General features: G+C 40.2%; 1 protein-coding gene across 1 annotated transcript in view; it reads left to right on the top strand.

The window, feature by feature from the left end:
• The window catches only part of LOC129774437 (uncharacterized), a 121,343-nt gene that overhangs the window by 67,317 nt on the left and 31,757 nt on the right, over nucleotides 1–22,269 (top strand). The window contains exons 2-5 of the mRNA XM_055778175.1: nucleotides 2,670–2,809; nucleotides 2,868–3,384; nucleotides 3,464–3,573; nucleotides 3,652–3,834. Coding sequence (XP_055634150.1) covers nucleotides 2,714–2,809; nucleotides 2,868–3,384; nucleotides 3,464–3,573; nucleotides 3,652–3,834 — 906 coding nt within the window. The 5' untranslated portion in view covers nucleotides 2,670–2,713. The remainder of the gene's footprint in view (nucleotides 1–2,669; nucleotides 2,810–2,867; nucleotides 3,385–3,463; nucleotides 3,574–3,651; nucleotides 3,835–22,269) is intronic.

The following is a 22,269-nucleotide window of genomic DNA, read 5'->3' as shown; positions in this document are numbered from 1 at the left end:
CGTACCTTCTATGTCGCGAATAGAGCTGAAATTAATACTGATTTTCCTTCTACTCTTTATTGAAGAGACATGCAACACAAAGCAATCGCAGCTGCTGCTCACTGCTAACTCTCTCTCTGTTTTGTTAGCATTCTCTCTGTTTTTTTACACCGCGCATTTGGATCCCAAGCAATTGATCGCTTATTGAAAAGAATTGTCACTTGTGAATTAATCTACGGGGCGGTCGGATCAATAATTACTTTTTTTTCAAGAGTGGCATGTCTGTCGTCGGGTCTTCGTAGCCTAATTGGTTGCGTATCCGCTACTAAGCGAACAGTGATGAGCTCATAACTCAGGGCCCTCAACTGACCATTCTAGTTACTACGTCCACGCAACGATCATCATGTGACGGTAATCCCAATCCCTTACCGCTCACATTGCGGTCTGCTGCATCGGTAATTGGTGTTGTCTGTAACACAACAATGGAAGCCTCATATTAACAGTCCCGCTGTGTATATAGCCAAACTGTGAACATTCGAACATTAGGAATATTCTTACGCCGAAAAAGGCGACATGTCTTGTGTATCGATATAATGGCTACTGTGTAATAGATAAAAATGTATATCGATAAGATAGGAATACTCTTACGCCTAAAAATGGTTGATGTATACTATACAACATGAGAAAAAAATGTACACGATAAATTCGGCTCTGTTACAGCTGAATTGCTAAACGAGCCTAATAAAAATAAAACAGATGGGATAGAAAGAATGTCTATCGAATTGCTTTATGTTATTATTATAAAGTTTGTGCTTCATTATGGAACTCTCACCTATAAAAAACTCCTCAATAATCATGAACTCATAAAGTGAGTTCAGTATTGAACTAACACATTTTCTATTTTCTGAGCTGCCCACGAATTCAAGTTTATCCAAGGTTGGGTTGCAATGATCCAAAAATCTTTTGATTTCTATTGTTCAGTTCTGCACGAATTATGTTCATACTTCGCCTAATTGATTCAAATCTCATGACATTGATTTACTGATTTGCATGTTCCGCGAGTTAGCTGAGCTTAGTTGTTTTCGGCTGTCTTGAAAAATTGCCACTAAATTTCACGGTCACCTGAATCAAACCGCATTCAATCCGAAGGTTGGTTCCCGTTATGGTTCATAGTGCACTCTCGGTTGATTTTTCCTTCGATTGGACACCGTTGATATACAATTAGTTGTTGTTGTATTACTCTCTTTTTCTGTTTGTTTTCTGAGCAAGGTGATAAACGCAATGGTTTATAAAGAAAATGAAACGATTATTGATTTAAAACAAGTTCCATTCACAGATCGTACCTTCGTCGATAATTGGGAAATTCACGGATATCTTGCATGAAAAAATCATAGTCTTTTGAGGCAAACAGAAGTGAGCAGTTTTGTGCAAGAAGTAAATTGTTCACCCATAATATGTGATTGCATCGTTTGGAATAAGTGACAGTCTGAATAATCTTTTCTCGGCGAATATGGTTGGCGGGACAACACTTTCCCACACACTTTCGATTATCCAGCAACTAAACATAAAAAAACCAATTGGCGCAATGCAAATAATAATAAAATGTCGAACAAAATGGTGCATAGTTTCGCATAATCACGGCCGAAGAAATAGACTTGTGCAACACTTTTGGAACGATTCTGATTGAATAAGTATTTTGCGCGTTAATTTCATTTCAACAGCGATGGCAGACTTCAATTTTCCTTTCATGCGAAATCGTGGCGTTTCATTGTGTCACTTCTTAAATGACGAACAAACAAAAAAATAGAGCCAAACTTCTCAGTGTTGTGATGTCGCCAATTTGGTTCAATATTGTGAATAATTTACTTCTGACCATTGCAGTACTTCTCCCTGGCAGAAATTTAATTACAGAGTGGGGGCTACTCTTTCAGATCGTTGCCCAACTTTCGTGGGGACGTCAACAGAATCTTTGTCATCGTCACCACAACCTTCCGTGAACAATCGATCTCACACAAAAGTCAACTCCTCGGCCACACTTTCTTCGAGTGTTGCCTGAAATTTGACCCATCCACGGTTGGGGTTTTGTTTTGTGAAGTGTTTTCCTTCTGCTGTTATCGTTTGAGTTGAGTTTTCCTTCTTCGCCCCATAGCTTGTCCCCACAGCAAGAGGCGACAGGAGCGAAAGAAACGCCAACACTCATTAGTCTTCGTTACTCAGTGCATTTTCCGGGTGGTTGAGCTGAGTTTGATACCTTGCTCTCACCAAAAATCGGAACCCTGGAATGGAATAGTTTCGAGCCCTCCCTCTCGCTCCTCATTGCTAGAGGACCCTTTTTGTCAGTTGATTCTTTTCCCATCAGCAGAGTGAGGAGTGCCTGCTTGATGATGTAAAGCAATTTTTGGTCCGGTGTACCGGGACCGGACTGTTTGTGTGGGTGGGGGGAGGCGGTAGCCTCTTCTGTTGATGGAAAGCATCTTACTTTGTGCTGACCAGGCAGCAGCATCGAACTGAAAGCAACTTCATGTTGAAAGGGAGGGATTAAGTTTGCACAGAGTGCAAAGCCGACCGGATGGAGCGATTCCGGGCGGTAATTATTCTACTTTAGTGACCAATTTGGAAGTGTTCTAGATGTTTGGTATCCAACCGCTGTGGGAATAAATTTTAAGCCATGCTTTTGTTTCTTGTTTCAGGATACCAAAGAGCTCATATCGGCCGCCCCTAATCAATAAACAAAATGAAGCATTTTCTGTACATCATGCTGATTTCGATCCTGCTCAGCAAGCACTACGGATTGACACACGTGATAAGGGTAAAAAGAGACGGAGTTGTAGTTAGTTGACAGCGCCACTGGTTTGTCCCGCTTGTGACGATACCTCATTTCATTCCAGAAACGACAACTTTTCCGCGAGCAAGTTCTTCCCCACACCGGTGGCAAGATTCCGGATTCGGCATTCCACACGGATCGATTAGCGCTGAATCGCCTACAGCAGGATGGAATCGCTATTCCGGATGGAATTCTGCTCCAGCAGAGGATACCCCAGGTTTATCCACATCCGCAGAGAGGCGCGAGGCCAACCATCCCGGTGACCCAAACCGACGATGGACGGTACACTTCGCCCGAGGGTGAATACAACCCAAACCACATTGCCACGGTCGAAACCACTTATGCCGTCCCGACGCAGTACGAGAAGTCGATATTCGACGCCCGTCCCGCACTGCCGACATATAAGGAAGTTCGCATACCAAACTATTCGGTGTTCAATTTCGCTTACAGCAGCTTGAAGCACAGACCAAAACCATCGACGGCGGCTATCGTGTCGGCATATACGCCTCAGGGCAACCGGCGGCCAACGTCGCAACCAAACCGTTTTGCGTCGCCCCAAAGCTTTGTCAATAGTCACACAGGTAAGCCGTCGAAAAGGTGTATCAAAACGTGCGGGTGGGTGGCCTACCTGTAGGCGCTCATATGTTTGTCTCGTTTCAGCCTTCGGTAATCAGTTGAGTTACCAGCATCCGGGCTATGTTTATGGCGTCGGTTTGAACGGAGCATACCCTTCCGACGTGTCTCATCTGGGGCTCGAAGCTTTAGCGAACGTAAGTTGAAACAATCTTAAAGTAATTAAAGCAGCACTTTCGCTCTCTCTCTCACTCTGGTTATTATTATTCAAACAGCCACTTAACTTCGAGGCACTTTTCGGCGATGCCACCAGCATCAAGCAACGATACTACCGGAAGGTGGATGACGCACAAAGTCCTGCCGAGGCGGGGAGCATTCGCTCATCGCGAATGGCCTCCTCCTTCACCCAGCAATCACTTGCCAAAGGCCAGATACCATTATCATCCTCACCAACCTACGCGCGGATATCTACTTGAGAATAAGAAATGAACAAAGTGCCGAGCCGAAATCCGTTAGCAGCAGCGTTAGACATTTTCCTGTTTGATCTCCTCCTCTCTATTATCCTGTTGTTGGCTACACCTTTTTCACACGCACACCCACACCTACGCTCACGTTTTGCTAGTGTTTGATTTAATCCATAAATGTATATAATCGTGCCAATTTTGTGCCTTCTTGGAGGACTGCCACCGCCGCACTGGGTTGGGAAGCAGCGGGGAATTCCGGTGGGACCGGGGAGGGTGGTCGTTTTGTAGCTAATCCCCGACCAAGCCTTAAAACTTATCCGCATTTATCGCGAAATAATACCGCTGTCGTTGGCGTCTTCTTCGCTTTTTTCGACTCACACACAAGAGATTGGGGTCGCATTATTTGCATGTCCGTTTTGTCCCATGGGAGCAGAGGAGGGGGAGGTTGATATTTACTGCCGACGAGTGAAGGAGTTTGGACAGTGATTTATCTGATGTCGCTTTTTCGGGGAATTTTTCCGCGAAAGTTCGAGGAATATAGTGAACTGGAATTCAGCTGGACATTCTGTTGTTTTTGTTTTCCCTGTCAGGTGAATTTATCGCGTCTTCGAGGTGCAAAGACAGTGTTTGGGATAATGGTTACATGATTTCGAGTGGGGGTTACTAACCCCCGCACTTGCTGACTTGTAAACAGTTACGTCTAAAAGGTAACCTTTGCCGGAAAAAGCTCCCGTAAGCGGTACAGTACGAATGCTTTGCCAAATTGCATGATTATCTGTTTTATGTTTCATTTTCGTTGTTGGAATAAAATTATTTTTCTCAGAGTACGTAGGTGATGTAATGGTGTTAATCAAGGCGCCTAGAAGTATATCCTAAGGTGGGCCAACTTGCTAAAACCACTTTTCAGCCATCTTGGAAGTCTCCTGTGTTTTGTTTGTAAAACAAAGGGTGGGTTGTATCTATGATATAACCGCAAGGTTGACGTGGGACTACCTTAGCTTAGTAATCATTTGTTTGTATTGATTAAATTTTTGATTAAATGAAACAATTTCCGAATTCAATTGAATTCAATACATTTGCGTTGTGAGTAAAAAGTTTGAACCAATGTCTTGTCTCTAGTGTCTGCACGATTTTACCAGGTACCTAAGTTTAGAAGACCGTTTTAGGGAAACGCACTCTAGTCTGCACAAAGGCAAGCGAGTACAAATGTACTCGTAGTTTGCATGTATTTGCAATGCCAGTTTCCCCAGACACCTTGGTTTAGAAGTCTTTATAGGTAAACAGATTTCAGTCGTAACAAAAATCCTCCCGATCTGCATGACTTTGCAATCCCAATTTCACTAGACACCTTGGTTTTGAAGCCTGTGTTGAGGAAACATATTTTAGTTGGAACAAAAATGCCCCGACTTGCATGTATTTGCAATGCTAATTCCCCCTTGGATTTGTAGTCTGTATTAGGGAAACACATTTCAGCCGGAACAAAAATGCCCCCAACATGCATGAATTTGCAATGTCAACTTCCCCATGCTCCTTCGATTTGAAGTCTGTGTTAGGGAAACACATTTTGGTGGGAACAAAAACTCCCCCTACTTTCATGTATTTGCAATTAGTGATCCCCGATAATCGTTCGATTAATCGATTAATCGAATACTTCCTAAAGAAATCGATTATTAATCGAACGAATACTGCGCAACCAATAATCGAAGCGAACGATTAATTTACGTCGATTAATCGATCCAAACCCACAGAAAAAAAACGCAGTTTTATCCTGAAATTCAATCATTATCTTTGGTGCTCCCCTAGACTCGTAAACGAAACTCAATGTAGTCAATACGAATTGAGCTTCTTTTGCGAATTTGAGGGAGCGTAGAAGACGATAATTGATTTTCAGGCGAAATGAACACTTTTGTGATTCCAGATGGCTTTCTAGCAAATGAGAAATATTAGTCTAACTAATTATTTCTCTCATTGTGACAATTAATCGATTAATCGATTATTTGGGGCGATTAATCGTATCGAATAGCAAACTGCTGAAAAGTATGCGATTAGCTGCTGAACGATTAATTTCAAAAATCAGAGATCACTATTTGGAATGTCGATTTCTCCAACGCTACTTGGTTTTGAAGTCTGTGTTAGGGAACACATTTCGGAGAGAACAAAAGTCCCCCTACTTTCGTGTATTTGCAATTCCGATTTCCCCAAGGCTGCTTGGTTTTGAAGTCTGTGTTGGGGAAACCGTAAAGCAGGCCAATCGAAACGAGGCAGTTAAGGTGTTTAGATAACGCTTAACATTTTACAGTTATTCAATTATTTATCTAATGGAAAATAACATTTTTATTAATTGCGATAGATGCGATAGATCTGTACTCGTTCTGTATTTTAGATACTGAATAACAAAAGTGCTACGAATTTTATTTTTAAGGCGCCTAAATTCTAAATTTCCAATCATACGGTGTTAAATGGCCCAGCAGAAGTATAATATGCCCATGAGTTGTATCTCTCAGAGACTAGAAAGCTCAGAGAAACAGCTTGTATGAATGAGAGATTCTATCAATCTATTCCCTTCATGCTCACCAGCGAAGAGAAGAAGCCGTTCCTCCGATGAGCGTGTTCTCCCAGTATTCGTGCATTAATTCTCCATTCCGCGCTCTTGTTTTCCTGCATTCTCTGAGCACATAATATAGATGCCAGATGTGAAGACATGTTTTCGTTGTCAAGATATTTAATGTTGTGAAAACATACTGAGGTCATTTCAAAGTATGTGAAAACAATTGTTTGTGTGATTTATCGAACATAATTTAGAAATATCGTGATGATTTGCTCATTTTCGTTCATTATGATTACATTTGAAGACATTTATTCGTGCCATGCAGAGATATTTGAACTCGACTCAATAAATATTATTATCGCCTCTGAAACGGTTTCAAGCAACAGAAACCTTATAGAAATGATGTAGAAAATTACATCGAAAATCGCTTCCAAAGGAAATAATTTTTCTAATTTTTTTAAAGCAGGTTACCAATGTAAAACTTGCATGGTTGGATTCTATCATTGACTAGCACGATTGCCTATATCCATTGCATTTCTATTCTTGCTGGTTTACGAGAAAAATTCTGGCGGGTCAAATTGTCCGGCAGGCGCGTTTTAGACACATCTCCTCTACTTCTAGGCGCCTTGGGTGTTAATGTTAGGGGCTGTCCACATACCACGTGGACAACTTTAGGAGGGGTAGGGGGTATCAAAATGTCCACGCTTGTCCACGAAGGGGGGTAGTGGGGGGGGGGGGGAGGAAGTTTAGACTATGTCCACGTGGACACGAAGAATAAATATTTTTTCAAATATAATCACCGATACACTCTAAATTAAATAAAACTGTTCCATATTCAAGAATTTCAAAACTCCCCCCAACCTGAGTATTCCGTAATTATCAATAAACTGTTTGAGTTGAGCGCAGATATTTACTGAGAGTGATTCATGTATATTTACTAAATCATTGGACTTCTGAAATGAAATCTACTGAAATCCATATTCTGAAAATAACTCACGTAAACTGTGAACAACCGAGCTATTTCCTATGATCCTATGACTTTTATAGTTACGGGCTATATATAGACGTTCATAGCCAAAAACTGTAAAAATTAAACATTTGATTGATTAATGATTGAATTTTCATGATATTACGCATATTCATCAAATATAACTTTCTATAGATTTTTCCTCGAGAAAAGTTGGTTTTAGAATGAAAATGTCTGTATAGTTTTCCATGCAAAATTACGTGTAAAATCATTTTTTTTGTGTTACTTTTCTCGAAAAGTAACAATTTTTCAAAGTATTGGAATTTTTCATTTTCATTCAATTTCTAGGATTTAATATTTACCTTTGCGAAAGATGATCCATGCACCACTAGTCGTCATAATTTCCCATGATCATCTTATCTCTCCACGCTGATAATCTTTTGTTTACGCCGAGTACCGTTATCTATTATCCATAGAAACTGCGTATTAATTCATGATCAAATTCACTAGACGTTACAATTCATACAAAAGTAGTATAAATTATTGCATGGGGTTGGAAAAAGTATTTAGTATGATACCTCGCTGTGGTGGTTGAGAGCAGACATACGACCGCAAAAGGTTAACGAATTGCAGAATGGTCGATAAGGATTTGAAAAATAATAGAATATTTTGATACGCTTTCAATACCCTCTGAAATTTTCCGAACTATGGCGGAAAAGATTTCGTATTGCGCTACAGACTAAAGGTGAACAGGAAATTCAGCGTGAAGATGAATCGGCATTTGCAAAAAAAAAGGACCAGAATGCAACATCGGAAATTTTGAGTGGGTTTTGAAACGCTGTAACTGTCATTAAATGATGCATTTGTCAAAGCAATAATTGGGTCTTGTATAGAACATTTCAAAACTGTCCATCGATTTGCTGTGCGATCGTTTTGTCTTTAAATATTCATAATCCAAAATGAAAGGATGATTTTTCGTTAGATCGAGAATATCTCTGTGAAAATTTTTTTACTGGAGTTTCATTTGAATCGAATGAAAGCGAATCAAACAGTTAGTGGATTTCCAGATGTAATAAGTACACTTCTGAAATAAAGCAGTGAACTTAAATTAACATTATTGTGACTATGTATCCTATGTGATATCAACACATTTTATTACTAGTGTTCAAAAAAACCCTAAACTAAAATTGTATTTGAAAATAATTTTAAATCCATTTATTTTTATTCGATTGGCGTTTGCAATCACAATTAGTAGAGCACAAGATCAATCTTTGAAGTTGTGTAGTTTATATTCAGATGCGGATTGTTCCTTACCTGGTCAACTATACATTACGAGTTTCCATGTTGGCAAACTAGATAGCCTGCATATCTTCGCTGATAATGAAAAAAAAAAAAAAAATGTTTACTCACAAGTATTTCAAAATTAAATGAAACATGTGCTTTGTTATGCTACTTATGCTACTACGTAAAACAACAATGAGTCACAGCAAAGCTGGTACAGCAGGGATACAGCTAGTAAAACATGAAATAAAATAAACTTAAATGGAATTTAGGCGCAATTCAGTTATTTTAATTAAAAAGAGAAAAATGTCCACGTGGACGAAGGGGGGTAGGGGTATGAAAATGTCCACGCTTGTCCACGAAGGGGGAGGAGGGAGTCTAAAATCGTGCTTTTTCTGTCCACGTGGTATGTGGACAGCCCCTTAATTGAGGGGCTTAGAATGCCAGGGGTGTAAGTGACTTGATCGATTTCTCTTCGTCAACTTTTGACGTAGAACTACGTCTTTCATTAAGGGTGCCAAATCAGAAAACAGGTCACGTTTTTATGAAATAAAGTTAACGTTAATAACTATTTTTGCCACGAACGGATTTTGGCGAAATTCCCTAAGATTTGTTCGATATGCTATACATTAGAATCCCCTGGTTTGTAAATGGTTAAAATTCATGAAAACTTTAAGCGTTTTCATTTTCTCATACATTTGTTCTATCCATTTGTGTGCTTTCCCGAACAGAGCTGTCAATAACGAGCAATTTATCGACGACCAACGAAGGGGAAATCGTAGGATTTAAAGTCTCCGTGAACAAAGGAAAATAGAAGAATGAAGGGAAATACTTGCCTAGAGTATAAAAGTAGATCTCGCTGAGGCAAATTTTCATTCGGCATCGAACTGTTGAGCAATCCAGTTCACTTTGCTTTCGCTGCGCTTCGATCTATGATTGGACCCCACCAGTGGTAATCCAACTTGGATATCGTCGTGTGGTTTTTTCAGTTCGTTTCTCGCGTTATTCGTATCGTGTGTTTTTCTCTCCGCGTCATAAATTGGACACTGTGTGATGAGTAAGAAGAAGAGGAGGGCAGGCTCGAGCCCTACAAAAAACGAACGCATTGCCAGGGGTAATAAAATTTCGAGGCTAGCGTAAAGTAATGAGGCACGCGATGTTGGTGCAGTGAAAAGCGCTCTCACTGAACCGAGCCTTCGCGAGTGTGACACCGAATCGAACAACAGCAAAGTAGGCGATTTCGGAGCGTTGGTCGAAAATGTAAACGCCGTTACCCAGGCAGCAACCAAAATCAAGCTCCCCCGCCGGTGGTGAAGGCGGTCGCTCTTGACAAACTCATCAGCGAATTCGCATCGATGGGTGTTACAGCAGGGTACAAGCTGTGTGGCATAATTCAGTCTTTTTCCAAGCAGTTAACATTGTTTGTTTTCCGTCCTTGCCTTTGAGAATGCATCAATGCATTAAACTGACGTTCTGGCGAAGCAGGCGTTAAGGTTGTGCGGTATTTGGAGAAAACCAAGCATCTTGATTGTCTTACTGGAATGTTATGAGTTATTTGGATTCGCGTACCGGTCGCAAATCTGCCTTCAACTAGGATTGCAATTGCCCTAATCTTTATCATAATGGAGCAATGCATGTTTAGTCACCAAGAAAGTAAATGTCGTTCTGGAATTTTGTATGTGATTAGGTTTCGCGTACCAGTAGCAAAACTTCCTCCACTAAGGGTGACAGCTGCGCTTCTCTCGAGCATGAGAAAGTAATGCAACTTTTTTCGAGGCCAGTAATATTAACAGAAGCGTTTCTTTTGAGAATAGCGCAAAATGATGAGAAGTGTTTATATTCCTAATAATTTCAAGTCACCAATGTAATGGCTTTGTGTGCATGCTATGGCGAATGCTTGTTTGGCGCTTGGTTTACGTTGTACGGACGATACCTAAAGGTGCGATTCCACTGAGGCAATACTAAATAACATGTAACATGATATTTGATACTTGCAAGTGTTGTCATTGTTTTTGTTTCCATGCGGTGCCAAAGATATATTGATGTAGGTATAAGATGTGGAATAATGGTGCTGGTGGAACATGTATACAATCGACTGTAGCCGAGTCTATGTCTATTGCGAAAAAGGCCACCGGAATATCGTTCGAGGTTAATTTTCAATGCATTGACATGAATTAAATTGCGACATGATCAGCTAGTTTATTGTCTTGCGAGGGCAAGAATCATCAATCAATTACCGTCTACTGATTCTACAATGAAACAACCATTTCAGAGATTATTCTACTAAGTAGTTGTTTCTAAAATTTCACAGCATTATAGAATAATATCGGAAGGTATAAACAAGCGATTTATAAAAAATAACAGCGTAGTTCTACGTCAACAATGCGGTCGTATCTTGGACACAACCTTCTATATTTTTTTCTTTGATTAATAACTTAACTGCAAAAACGTTCCAATTTGAGTTTGCTATAGAATCCGATAGATGAGGTTCTGACCTATCTTCCACATTGTCAAATACAGCTGGGAATGAGTTTGCAGCTAAGCTATGACCAAAAGAGAGAGTTGATGTAGAGAAATCGATCAAATCACTTACATTCTGAGCCCCTGAATTATTGGTTTGACCTCCAGGAATTCAGTGAAGGTAAACATTTTTCGATTATTTGAAATTTTGTGATCCATTTTTGAAGTGTGAAGCTTTTTGATTATTCAATTATTAGTTTTTGTCCATAAATTTTAAGTTTCTGTTGCTTATTTACATGTTTCATGTGAAATCACACAATTAATCGTTGCTTAATTTTTTCGTTTATAATTTTTCTGGTGTAACAAACAACAACTCCAATGAAAGCTACACATCATATTTCATTTGAAGTTTATATTATACATTCTGTCAAATATATACGGGGAATTTTTAACTTTAAATCTTCCCGCTGAACATTTTTTAATTGTTTTTAAAGTTGGTACTACTGTCAGTGGTCTTAATGTCAATTTTGAGTGCGATAATTTTTAGTTTGCTTTCAGCGTCGCTGAGAACAAGTTAACTGATGAAAACATCACTCGGAAATCATCATTTAAGTTTGAGAGAGCTAGCCCGTGAATAAAATATCTCTCACGTGATCGTTCGTCGTGTTTTGGTTGATGTTTTGGGCATGAGCAACTAGTACGACTAGTGCAAAAGAGTACAATTTTCTTCTAAAACTCCATCGCAATCAAGTGGCGGAAGACATGCTCGAACGATCAAATTCTGATATCACGTTCATTCCAACGCATAATTTCTGGCGACGAGACGTGGGTGTACGAGCAGAGTAGCAAAATCTCACACTCATTCTACTGACAGCGCAAGATATTGAGACCAAGATAAGTGAAGTGGAAGGTAAAACGTAATGTCAGAATTGCCGTTCGGACGTATCCCGTAAGTTTGAACTTATTTACAAAGATGGTATCCAATCAACACTAAACATTGACAGTTTCAGTTTCGCCGGCACGGTTGATTGCCGTTATGAACCAGCACAAAAAACAAAGCTGCAAATTATACGCCAGTGGCGGTACCACGATCAAAGCATTCCTTGAATCACATTAGCCGAGCCAGTTGGCGGAAGCATATGCATAAAGGTTACTAGGTTACAATTTTCAACGACAACTGTTTATTTATTATACTGCTTCAAATACCTTCGACGAAATCAAATGTAACCATATCAACGTAAGTAATAACATAAACAAATCCAAACTTTTCGTCTTGCCATTCCTCATACGTCTTTTCTAAATAGTGTAAATTACGAGCCACCTGTTAACTCCACCATCTTGATTGAGACAACATCAAATTCAATCACCTATGCCCCTGCAGTTCATGACAAATGAACCGAACTCAATAACATGCAACCGACACTCCGTCACGTGGAACATTTGTTTTTTGCATTTTTCCTCACACTCATTCGTTTCACTGTCTCACTGAGAATGAACACCCGAAATATTCATACGCATCTTCGATCAGCAGTGGAAGTGGAAGGGAACAAATATCTATCCAGAGAAATATCATCTCACTGACACCGCATCAGACGTTTAAACGGGTGTTCGTGTGTATGTTTTCCTGGTATTTTTCTAGTCCCGGTCCCATTTTTGTGCCGCCAGAATTGCTTTTCAATTTCAACATGTTCTTTCAAAATTTTGCATCCTTATGTACGAGTACGACAGGCAAACGAGCTAATGATCATCAGCATGAACCGCTGCAAACGAGTCGAAACCGCAAACACTCCGTCATAGTCGATCAAAAGGAAGGTAATGCTGACTGTTTTCTGCGATATTCGTGGTGTTGTCCGTTCGGGATTCCTTCCGGAGGACCAAATGGTCAATAAAGAGTATTATCTTGACCTTATGAGGCATTTCAGAAAGAAAATTCGTCGTAAACGGCCATATTTGTGAAAGGATAACCCTTGGGTTTTGCACCACGATCAGAACAAATTTTTAATCAAAAATTGCCCGAATGTGATTGATCAAGAACCGTGCTCTCCAGATATGGCTCCGTGTGACTTTTTCTTATTTCCGAACTCAAATTACCGCTTCGTGAACTGAAGGCAATTCCTGGATACAGCCATAAAAAGTGTCTCGATGACTGGATTGTTCGTTGGAAAAAGTACTACATGAACTGAAAAGTTCCTGGATTTTTCAACAGATGGCGCCACTAAAAATGCACATGATTCATTTCGAGAGGTTCATCTGTCACTAGCTTCTGTGTGAAGTTTAATGATATTCTGTTTATTTGTTCACAAACTCCAATTGTTTAAGTGTAACTACCTGAGCATTCGTATAGAAAATGGAAAAAGATGAATATCGTATTTTTATCAAACATTATTTTTTGATGGGGAAAACTCCTGAACAATCAATGCAGTGGTTGACGAAATGTTATTGCACTTCTGCTCCTTCGAGAACAACAGTTTACCGTTGGATTAGTGAATTTAAAATGGGCCATATGAACACCGCAGATGCACCTCGCTCTCGAAGGCCAAAATAGGTTACGAATCTAGATATTTGAAAATATATATTTGAATATATATTTCGCGAAAATCACATACTTTTTATGATGTTCATAGTGTACTAGTCCCTTAAATATTCGATTGCATTGGTCAACATGTGTTTAAGTGCCAGATCCGTTTTTCTTAATGTTGTATTAATCCTTTGTAATATTCGCCTCTGCTATCTCCATTCCATAAATGTAAATTTAGAGATAAGTTTCAGTCTGAGAAGTTAACGGACTGATTGGAAATTGAGTTGAAGGCCCCTTCAGCTATCGGCTTGATATCGCCACCTCCTTGAGGCCCATACACTCCTTATGCTGCGACCTGGCAGCATCCCTCCCCTAGGCAGCGTCTCATTGTGGACAAAGTCCAAATTATTGTTGTTGAAATTGATAGCGAGCGCGGCGCGGAAATAACGATGGAATCTCTACCATGTCAACCAATTTGCGGGGATTGAATCAGTCACATGAATTCCTGTCACGCGGATTGAATGAGAAAGATACGCTTGTCTGTGAGTGAAAAAATATAATTGTTTGAGAATTTGGTTCGATTTGTTTTAGGTTTAGTGAAATAAACGTCTTGTGTATTGTAAATAGATAAAATAAAAATCGAGGAGTTGTTTTTCTTGCCGATGACCTCCAAACAGATCAATCAGATTAGTCACATCGTTCGCTCGAAACGTTTTCCGAGAAAAGTACAAGAAAAAAAAACGCGTCGAATTGGATTCTCATCCCGAGCAGCGGAAGTCTAAGGAAATTGTCTCGGGAGAACATTTTCTTCTCGAAAATAAAGGCCCTCGTAAAAGCGAAGAGTGTAACACGATGATGGAGAAACTTCTTTACGATGGTCGGATTATTGGGATAAAACTCACAGACCCTTATTAATGCCGGCATGATTATCGCTATTTGAAGGAACGGAACATCAATATGAAGTACGATAAACGAGTGGGACAGCCCGGAAGGGCTTAGTGATGATTTTTAGTATTTTTCAAATACAATAAAGCAAGGTAGGAGGAGCTCTAGAGCAAAGCCGGTTTGATGTGTACACGTCGTCTTCATTAATCACATCTGCTAAAAACCGGAGTCTCAATCGCTGCGATGAAACCATCTTCAAACGATTGCCATAAACCGAATCGGATTTCCGTTGATCTAACGAATTCCTAAACACACATGCCGGAATCGGAAACATGGTCCAATCATCCTTTCGCCGTCTCAGCACCAGCTTAGTGTGGCTTCCGAGGATGTGCATTCCGAAGTGGCAACAAATGAACGGTCCCCACATTGTGTATGTAGCAATATTCCACATAAGGACAATCAATATTTGCTTTTCAATTAAGCTTTCATCGCATCGGAATCGGGCTAAATGAGGGTCGTTTTGCATGAATTTTCTTCGGCAAAGATTTGTCGAAGTCCGGACAGCAGTGTTTTCGTCTTTAATCTCCTTCGGTTGAGCAGCAGGACCACCAACCGGCGGAAACAAACAGCTCGCCAGTTTGCCCGAGTATATTTGTGTGTGTGTTTGTGATCGGGTGTCCCGGAATCGGTATCAACTGTGTCGTTTGCGTGCAATGCATGCCTTTGGGTAGGTTGGAAGCATGGTCCACCACGAGACAACCACGACCTGGGACAACAAATAGAGCCGGCGTCACTCGGCTTGGGGTCGAAGGATTGTGAGGTAGAGAGAACACAGGGTTTCAATCTGGTGCATTAGCAGAATTGATTTCGGTACCGTGCAACGGTGTCATTGTGGAGAAATTTGAAAGAAAAATTTATGAATATAATAAAACAGTCTACAAGTTGGAAATGTTTTCTGATTCTTGAGAAAGGCAACCTTAATAATTAAAGCGCAACTTCTATGTCGACTAATCTCATTAACTTTAAAATTAAATGATTGAAAATTAATTTAAATTGAATTGAATTAATTTTTACTAAAGTGATCTGATGGCACCCATCATTTGGGCAAATGCGTTGCTTGTATTTCAAAAGAAATAGTCAATGAAAGAGCAGCGCTAGGTAAGTGTTTATCAGAAAATTAATTTATTAGGTCGTTTGACAGAGTTTGTTTTTCTAGGTGACGAATTGAATATTGAAGAAACTGTCCGAAATACTAGAGCGCAGTAAGCGCAGTATCCAATCTACAACTTTACGCTCCTTCTGACCATTTGTTCACTTGACCTAGAGTATATTATGGGCCCTATTCCAGAAAACGAGACGAGCAGACGAGTGCTCGTCTCGTTTGTTTTCATATTCCAGAAGCCGAGCTCGACTAAAAACAGACGAGTAGCTCGACTGGCTCGACGACCGTTCGGCCGCGCTCGTCGATGAATCAGTCGAATCGTCTAGTTTGTTTGATGTGTTTGTTCACCTTGTTGACTGAAAGCATCGGTATTTTTCTGCTCCGACTTTATCTTCAAAAATTGTTTCACGGCTAAACTAGTATTGCATAAGCAATATATGTTTTCAACTGCAACCATCAAATTCAATTCAACAATTGCAAGATTTTACAGATTTTCTAATGGGCCTCTTCCAAACAACACAACCAAATGTAAACATTGAACTCATATCCAGGGATGCTAGATGAATGTTTTGAACATATTAACACGGCACGAAAAGGGTCTTCACATATTGAACAAAAATGAGTAATTCAAAACAACTACTTTATTGGAAATGCATATATATATATATATATATATATATATATATATATATATATATATATATAGATTTAAAACTATTTTTGATAAATCGTTGATTAGGTGATCAAACACTGCCCCAAAAAATCCATAATAACAAAACGTCTGAGTGATGTAACCATATGCTCGAGGAAAAATATCAATGAAACCAAAAGATATATGAAACTTATTTCTTTTTGTTATGTTTTTTTAATACTTTGGCACTGAGAAAAGAGTATCGATTGATCAATTTTAAAACTGTTTGTTGTTTTTCTCAAAACAAAAACGTCTTCTCATCTGACATCACTGATCATACCGAGAAAAACTGACCGTAGTCTCTCCAGTCTACCAAATAAAACATTTCAATGAAACTCGTGTACTGGAATGGGATATTTTGCTCGTCTCGACAGTGACTGAAGCCGGGACGAGACGAGACGAATTGCTCGTCTCGTTTTCTGGAATAGGGTCCTATGTTTCCACTTGGGACACGTAACCACTATTTCAATCAAGACTTGTAAATAATAAGAACTACGTGTGTGAACTTTGGGATCATAGAATATTCTGCCTTACGTTTATTCTTTTTAATTTCAATAGTCTATTTAATCGATCGTCCGTATAACGAAAGGGTTTACCCATTTTACCGAACATTATTATTTTTATGGTACACTACAGTCCTTCCTTCTCAAGAACCTTGCTACATACTTATTTAAATTCTATTGCGAAGGCAGTTTTAACTAAAGCCTTTTCTACAGTTCACTAAATACAATTCAAACTATCTCAGAAACTCAGATTTCACTGAATTTCAATCGATCGCGCTACGCGCATATTATTCATTGAACTCAGATCGTCCAATTTTTCGTCTGACTTTTCGAGCGCGACTCCTGGTCATTATCAGGCTATCGCTCGTTTTCTGTCGGTCCGTTTTGGTAGATTTTGGATCACTCCTCGCTTCTGGGAACCTCAGGAATGGCTCCACCTCGTCCTCGGATACCGTATAGCCGTGGAATTCCTCCGATTCTTCCCGTCTGCGTTTCCATCGGTTGACTTCCAGAAGTGGTACCAACGAGCTTCGAATCTGAGAATGAGCCAATTTCAATTGGTTTCGGTGCGCCATAATCGTCGTTCTGTACAGGGATATTTGTAAGGTATTTTTAGACATTTGTTTCACAAATCTCGCCTCAATCCATCTCTGAGGATCAGTTTTTCTAAAATTTTTATAGTAAATCACATCTCCTGCGACTAATTGATTAAATGGATCTGGCTTAGGAGGAGATACGACAGGCATATCTTTATGAACAGGTTTGTCAAGAAATTGTTTATATTCCTTATTTGGATTTATCAAGTCTAGTAAAATTTTTGATTTAAAGGATAAAACTTTGTGTGACGGCGAGCTTCCGTCTTTGGTGGCGATTTGACTGCGATAATTAGTTAGAAAGTAGTTAATTTGGTATACTTTTTAAAGACATCTTTGACCACCCTCACTAGTCGTTCTGCTTGTCCGTTGCTACTTGGGTTGTACGGTGGGTTCTTCATTACCTTTACTCAGTGTTTTTTTAAAAATGATACGAATTTTTTCGAGTTGAAGGGCGGACCTCTGTCGGTTACCATTACATCGGGAAGACCAAACCTAGCAAAAAGACTAATTAGTGAATTAATCACTCGTTTTGCATCCGTTCCATGCAGCATGACCTCATCTTCCACCCACTTTGAGTAACTGTCAACAATTAGCAGGAAAGTTTTTCCTTCGAAATGGTTCGGATTTGGCAGGCACCGTGCCCATTTTTATACACGCCTCACATTTCTTCACGATGTTTTCGATATCTAAGGTGATTCCTGGCCAAAAAATCGTTTGGCGCGACAACTGCTTCATCTTCTTTTTACCGATGTGGTTCGCATGCAAAAGCTTGAGAACGCTCTCTCTTAAGATTTTCGGAATGATAACTCTGTCTTGATGAAGAAGCCAATTCTGGACCACCTCCAGATCTGTTCGTACTGAATACAAGTCCTTATGCGAACCACGAATATTGTAAGGCTACTCATTTCCAACAAATTGCATCACTTCTGCCAAACAAGAATCTTTTTCTGATTCTCTAGCTATCAAAGCAAAATCTTAGCTTAGAAGATAGATTTTGAACAAATTTGTTGAAAAAATTGATTAAACCAAGAAATGCTCTATGTTCTGTCACGTTTGTCGGAGCTTTAGCTTGACTAATAGTGGAAATTTTTACAGGGGATGGTAAAAGTCCCTTATTTGTAACAAGATGCCCTAAATAAGCTGTGTCACGAAAAACTTGCATTTCTTGAAGTTTACTTTGATATTTGCTTCAGAAAGTCGCTTGGGAACTGAATCCAAAATGTTTGCACATTTATCAAAAGTGTCAGCCGCGATAAGAACGTCATCAAGATAGCAACTAACGCCTTCAAGCCCGCACATGACCTGGTCAATAATTTGTTGAAAAATAACCGTAGAGCTTGAAGCCCCTTGCGGGAGTCAGTTATAAGTAAACAAACCCTTCATAGTGTTAATGACCGTGAACTTTTTGGACCGCTCAGACAGAGGAACCTGCGTATGCGCCCCCACCAAATCTAGGCAACAAAATACCCTACAACCTGCTAGCGAAGCAAATATATCCTGTGCTAGTGGCAACGGCAACGTATTAGGTACCATGGCTTTGTTGATAGAGACTTTACAGTCTATCACCAACCGTATATCTTGATCTCTTTTAACTACCACGATAACAGGCGAAGCCCATTCGCTAGGTTTTATGGGTGTGAATACCTTCTGATGCTCCAGCATCTCCAAGTGTTGTGCCAGTTTGTCCTTTAATTTGTAGGGTACCGTATATGCCTTCTTAAATATGGGCTGCTCGTGTTTCAAAACCAGTTCCCCCTCGTAGCCTACGATAGGTTCTGAAAAATCTTTATCAAAAATTTTCTTGTACTTCAGTTTCATACTTTCAATTATAGTATCAATACCTTTCTTCTCGTTCAGACTATTTATTAAAGCAGTTTTCATAAAACCCAACCTCCAACCAGAAAACAAACAGTCAAGCCATGATCTTCCAATCAAAGGAACAAAACTGTTGCTGCATTTTAAAAAATCAATTTTTGCTGTACTTTTATGCCATTCAGTTCCACATGTACAGAAATTTCCCCCAGAATCCTCAATCGAGCTCCATCAACAACAATAAGCTGTTTAAAGGGTGTGTCACATCAAATTGCATCACGGAAAAAACGCTGTAGAAATTTAATTTTTAGGAATTATATCTTCAGCTTTCGCTTATAATCAGATAAGAGTGTATAGATCACGTTGGCCATGCTTCACTGTCAATTTTTCGTAAATTTGGAAAAATGTCGTCGAACGAAAAAGAGCGTTGTGAATTAATCCTGTGCACTCATTTCGAGAATTCGGAGTTGTCACATCGGGACATCGGTAAGATGCTGGGAATCGTCCAACAGAGTACTAAAACGATACTTCGAGAACCTAACCATCGACCGGAAGGTGAAGAACGGCAAAAATGGATGCTCCGTCAGTGAAAAAGATCACAAGCGCGTAGTTAAGCAGTTTAGACGTGATCCGAGAAGTTCGGTCCGGGATGTCGCCAATAAGCTGAATTTGTCAAGTTCATTCGTCCAGCGGACCAAGCAGCGGGAGGGCCTGCGTACATACAAGGTTCAGAAGGCTCCTAACCGCGACGAAAGGCAAAACATGGTGGGGAAGACGCGAGCCCGGAAGCTGTACACCGAAATGCTGACGAAGCCGCATTGCCTGGTAATGGACGACGAAACCTACGTGAAAGCGGACTTTCGTCAGCTGCCGGGCCTGTTATTCTTCTCCGCAGAGGACAAATTCAGCGTTCCGGAGGAGATTCTCAAGCAGGAACTATCCAAGTTTGCCAATAAGTACATGGTGTGGCAAGCGATCTGCTCTTGCGGAAAGCGGAGCGCCCCCTTCGTGATGACCGGCACGGTAAACGGTTTACCTTAAGGAGTGCCTACAGAAGCACTTACTACCACTATTGAAGCAGCACGAGGGCCCGACCATCTTCTGGCCGGATCTCGCTTCGTGCCACTATTCAAAGGACGTGTTGGAGTGGTACGAAGCCAACGGGGTCACCTTCGTGCCAAAGGAAATGAACCCGCCCAACGCGCCGGAGCTTCGCCCAATAGAGAAATATTGGGCGATTATGAAGCAGGCCCTCCGGAAGAACCCAAAAGTTGTCAAATCGGATCAAATCTTCAAGAGAAAATGGATTTCTGTTCAAAAAAAACTACAACCTGACGTTGTACAGAACCTTATGGACGGGGTAAAGAGGAAGGTGCGAGCATACGGGCTTGGGCTCGAAGTATGACTAGAATGAAAATGCCAAAAGTTGTTTAATAGTTTTTATTTTACTGTCTAAAATTTTCAAAAGGATCGGTCTACTGGGCGAATTTCTACAGCGTTTTTTCCGTGATGCAATTTGATGTGACACACCCTTTACTTGAGTTACGCATTGGAATTCCATTGAAATTTTTCCTATAATTGGCCTCCCTAATTACTGAAACGACTGAACCCGAATCAATTTCCATTTCCAGCAAACAGTTTGTACTTTTGCCTTAATCAGGCACGGTTCGTTGATTCTATTAACGGAAGAAATCATCAAACATGCTATTCCATCTGCGTCTCCACCTGAACTATCATGACCGGTAGACCTTTTAAAATCGTAGCTTGTGTCCTTGTCATTATTTTCTACATGATGTACCGCATTTCGATTTCTCAATAGTTACAAATTGCATTAGCGTAAGCACTACGATTTCTAACTTCAGATGGAGATCTATTGCGGAAACTAACTCGCCTATCATTTCTGTAACTTGTTCTACCTCTGTATTTATGTCCTGTCACGACTGAAATCACGGCTACTTTCTCCTACCTTTTTCCCTATTCTATTCTTAACTGAATGCACTTCATCTTTTCTAGATTCACTACTCAATGCTTTTGTTTGTTTGTTGGCAACTTCACTGCTAAGTAACTTTTTCTCTATCACGTCCAGTGTCAATGTCTCCGGCATCAGCAAAGATTTTTGCAACTCCCGATCGTGTAGTCCCATTATCGATCGATCCCTAATTGCTGTTTCCTTGAACTGTTGAAAATTGCAAAGCTCTGCCTGCAACTTTACCGATAATATGAAGCTTTCAGCAGATTCATCCACTATTTGGAATCGATTGTAAAAATAGAACCGCTGCATCATATCAGAGTTTACCTTGTCGAATCGTTCCTTTAACTTTTTCACCATATCCTCATACCTTGAAGTTCCGAGCTCAACAGTAGGAAACATCAATTTCAGCTCATCGCAAACTATTTACCGGATCGGTGAGAGCAATCAGTACCGATTTTTTGTTTTCTTCAGTCCAGCCATTGAAGGAGCTTGGATGCTCCAAACGCTCCATATAGTTAGTGAAGGACGTGCCTTGCACATAATGGTCCAACGTACCAAACGAAGGCATGTTGTGGTAATAGCAACCAGCAAAAAAAGGAAATCAAAACAACTTACTTGATACATCTTTTTTTTTTCTCACCGATACTGGAACACTAACAACTGCAGTTATGCTTCCACTGTTGTTGTTTACGTTTGTGAGTGAGACACAGCCAGTGGAGCCTTTCTCACAACTCACTACTCAGTCACAGCGAGAACTCTTTCTCCAGCCTGACAGTTGCTCCGCCACACGATCGCTTGCCCGCTCTTCACTGGTCAGATGAGAGATATTACGGTCTGGTAACTATGAGATCGAACAATGGTCTCAGTCACTATCAGTCACTATCACTATCACTTTTTTTTATTTCCCTCGTCGCCAGCTTTTATGTTTCGCTTGGGACACGTAACCACTATTCTAATTGAGGGGCTTAGAATGCAAGGGGTGTAAGTGACTTGATCGATTTCTCTTCATCAACTTTTTCTTCAGTTAATAACTG

The sequence above is a fragment of the Toxorhynchites rutilus genome, chromosome 3, assembly GCF_029784135.1.
Source record: "Toxorhynchites rutilus septentrionalis strain SRP chromosome 3, ASM2978413v1, whole genome shotgun sequence".
Taxonomy (NCBI): domain Eukaryota; kingdom Metazoa; phylum Arthropoda; class Insecta; order Diptera; family Culicidae; genus Toxorhynchites; species Toxorhynchites rutilus.
Note: the sequence above shows the minus strand (reverse complement) of the source record. Positions and strands in the feature narration are given on the sequence as shown.